General features: G+C 33.3%; 1 protein-coding gene across 1 annotated transcript in view; it reads left to right on the top strand.

The window, feature by feature from the left end:
• Positions 1-1,661, top strand: part of LOC113055564 (tether containing UBX domain for GLUT4-like) — a 9,694-nt gene extending 8,033 nt beyond the window's left edge. The window contains exons 14-17 of the mRNA XM_026221957.1: positions 212-263; positions 473-542; positions 881-1,050; positions 1,555-1,661. Coding sequence (XP_026077742.1) covers positions 212-263; positions 473-542; positions 881-1,050; positions 1,555-1,565 — 303 coding nt within the window. The 3' untranslated portion in view covers positions 1,566-1,661. The remainder of the gene's footprint in view (positions 1-211; positions 264-472; positions 543-880; positions 1,051-1,554) is intronic.
• The last annotated feature ends 2,100 nt before the right edge of the window (positions 1,662-3,761 follow it).

A 3,761-nucleotide genomic window follows, 5' to 3' on the forward strand; every position in this document is an offset into this window, starting at 1 on the left:
CATCATTTATTATATTATGACTAATGTTATAAATTTTAAGAGTGATTATTGGATTTTATTACTAGTTTTGATCTTGATGTCTCCCTCTGTGTGTTTGTGTTTTTATCTCTCTCTCTCACTCTCTGTCTCTGTGTGTCTCTGTGTGTCTCTGTGTGTGTGTGTGTGTGTGTGTGTGTGTGTGTTTATCTCTCTCTCTCTCTCTCTCTCTCAGGCGAGTCTCTTCCCTGCTGCTCTCGTGTACTTTGGTTCAGACGTGAGGACAGGTTTGTTAACATCTTTTATCGTCTGTCCAAACCAATGACTGCGTTACTGGAAGCACACAGTGCATTCTGGGTAATGGGAGTGTTGCCCCCTGTTGGTCATGTGATCGATCTGCTCCACTCACACACTTACTGAGACCGTGTGTGTGTGTGTGTGTGTGTGTGTGTGTGTGTGTGTGTGTGTGTGTGTGTGTGTGTGTGTGATTCCACAGACGGTTACTTGCGCTCTGATCTTCTGGACGTCAGTGTCTCCGCCCTACAGGCTGATGAGCTCATTGCAGGGTGAGTATTAATATATATTTGTTTTATTTTATTTCAATTTTAGAAAAAGATTTTTGGTTTTAGTTTGTTTTACACCGGTCACACTGATTGAGATTCTCGTATAACTGGGGGCTTATGGGTAATTCTCATAGGTCTGAATGCTTCTGATGTGTTGAATGCTGTGTGAAGAGGATGTTTCTCATCTCAAATATTAAACTGATGCTGGAAGTCTATAAGAACTGCAGCCGGTCAGGAGGTCGTGACCTCTGACCTCAGTCAGTCAGAGAGACGAACCACTAGTGTTAGCTGTCTTCCTGTTCCTGTGTGGATCCATCACGTGTGTTCTTCCTGTGCTCCAGCTGTGTGCCACGCTCTCCTCCTGCTGAAGAAGACCTGTCGTCCTCTCCACAGTCATGTGACTCCTCCGGCCAGCGGGGGGCGATGGAGGACGGTGGTGACACGCAGACAGCAGCGGTCAGACCAGAGAAGACCGACCCCGGGAAAGTGCCGAAATGGCTCAAACTGCCAGGTGTGTTCCTCACAGGTTTGATTTCAGACCAACACCACTAGAGAGCGTATGGACACTACTGTCTATTTGATAAAACAATAATATTGTGAAAAATGACTACATTCTGATTTTATCCTGACTTTATATTGGAATTCAGACTTTTAATCTCGCATTTCTGACTTTATATTGAAATTTTCACTTTATTTTAAAATTTTGACTTTATATTGAAATTCTGGCTATATTTTTTATTTTGGACTTTTTATTGAAATTCTGACTTTTTATTAAATTCTGACTTTTTATTAAATTCTGGCTTTATATTTAGAAATTTTTATTTAATATTTCGACATTCTGACTTTATTTAAAAATTCTGTCTTTATATTTTGAAATTCAGACTTTGTTTTAAATTCTGACTAAATATTTTAAAGTTCTGACTTCAAAACGTGCTTCCATAGTTTAATAAAGGAAATATGGTAATTTAAGTTTTTCTCATTTGTTTTATTGTTGTTGTTTACTGTATGTTTTCAGGTAAGAAGTGATCGATGCAGGAGGACGAGAGCGTTCAGATTCTCCTTCAATAGTTTGATTGTAATTCATGCAAACCTTCATCAAATAAAACACGATGATAATTGCCATTTGAGTACTACTCTTTACTTCTGACATCATCTGTTTCTGATGATAATTCTGAAATAAAGGTTAACAAAAACAGCATAGACATATTTAAAAGAGGGGGTACAAAACTACTAAAACTTTATTAAATTACTAAAATATTAAATTAAAAACCAAATAAAATAACAATAAATGAGATATTAAATTACGAAAACAATAAAAAGTAACATCATTTTTAAAACTTAAACTTGAATTATAATGAAAGCTGAAAATATAAAAATAGAAGCTATTTAAAATGTTTATTTTTTGTTTATACATGTTTATTTATTTAATATGCAAGCAAAAAAATTAAGCTAAAAGACCATCACAAGAGGGGGTTAATTTTTTTTATTTATTTGTTTGTTTGTTTCTTTATTTTTTATTTATTCTAAAAATATAAACGCAAGTTAACTGAAGCAACAGATGCAAAGTTCAACTAAAGATCTCACTGTCTCTCCCACATTAAAATGCATTATTTAGTCTGTAGTGTTATTGAAAACTTAAAATATAAAAAATTACTTCATTAAATAAAAATAAACAGAAAAAAAGATAAATTGATTAGAAATGTTTCCCAGGCGACAAACTGAAATAAGTTAAAGTATAAAAAAATACTAAAAGTAATAATAAAAATGTTAAGTAACACAAAAATAAGAAACAAAAAAAAATTCAACAAAAACTCAAACAACAATTAAAATGAACTAAAAATATACAAATGTAAGCTAATTCAAAATGTTTATAAATACTATTATAGTTTACAAATAACACTTTGATTAAAGTTTAAAATGTGTTTTGGGTTTAAATTAACTTTTAAGTCAACATGAAGTCATAATAATAGACTAATAATTAAATAGTGCACCATAATACAAAATCATTAAAAACAAATAAATAATAAATACGATTTTGTACTGATACTGAGCCTAAACTAATTAAAATATAAACAAAACAACCACATTTTAATTAAAATGAAAAAAAGTATATATATATATATATGTATATATATATTAAATAAAATAAAAATTATGAAAACTATAATAGTATATAAATGAATCTAAAGCAACACTGCACTGTAATCTTAAACAATAAATAACCAAATAATCAAAAGGCTAATAATAACACATTAATGGTTTCATTCAAAGAAACATCTCGTTACTTACAGAAGTAAAACTGGATCTTTTGACTTTACAGATCTTCTCATCATAATATTCCCAATCATGAGAGGTAATGTGATATTAGATTATGATTAGGCCTGATTAGGTTATTCACACCATCATACAGCAATCTTTAATGATCTCTTAATGAAGCATGATTTGTTTGATAGTTAATCTGGTCATGTGTGAGACTGAGTTTCCCTCTGGAGGAATGTGTTTGCTCGAGCTGAACTCCAGCATGTGAAGACACTGGTGCTCCAGCTGGTGGCGCTGTTGTGTTACAAACACTGTTCAAACGAGACAGACTCGTGTTTACATCAGGGTTATAAAACTGAACAAAGAACAGAATTACTAAAACTTCAAAATGGAAAACAAAAACATATTCAACATATTTAAGAAAAAAAAAGCTATATTTAGTGTCTGAAACAAGTGATTGGTGCTCCAGCTGTTAGGGTTTGTGGTTAATTCAGGAAATGAGTCACAGATTTCAGAGGATCAGTCTTTTATACCACAGAGAAGCATTTATACTAACCAAAGAAATAAGATACAAAACATGCTATTACTTATTTAATCATCTATTTATTTTTTTGTTATTTTTATATATATTCTTTTACTCAGAGTAGAAATTCAAAAAAATATGCTGGGGTCCAGGGGCGGATCTACCGGGGTGGTAAATGCCACCCTAAAAGAAAGCTTTGCCACCCCTGCTGCCACCCCAGTTGGCAACAACGAATTAAAGGTTATGGCCAATTTGAAAATTTATGAGCGCGAATCTTTCGTGATTCGCGATCCCGCTCCGAACTCCCGAACTAATTCAAATGATTTGAGATCCCCAAACTGACTCAAATGATTCGCGATCCCGCTCCGAACTCCCGAACCGATTCAAATGATTTGCGATCCCTAAACTGACTAAAATGATTCGCGATCCCGCTCCGAACT

Source organism: Carassius auratus, chromosome 36 (assembly GCF_003368295.1).
Source record: "Carassius auratus strain Wakin chromosome 36, ASM336829v1, whole genome shotgun sequence".
Taxonomy (NCBI): domain Eukaryota; kingdom Metazoa; phylum Chordata; class Actinopteri; order Cypriniformes; family Cyprinidae; genus Carassius; species Carassius auratus.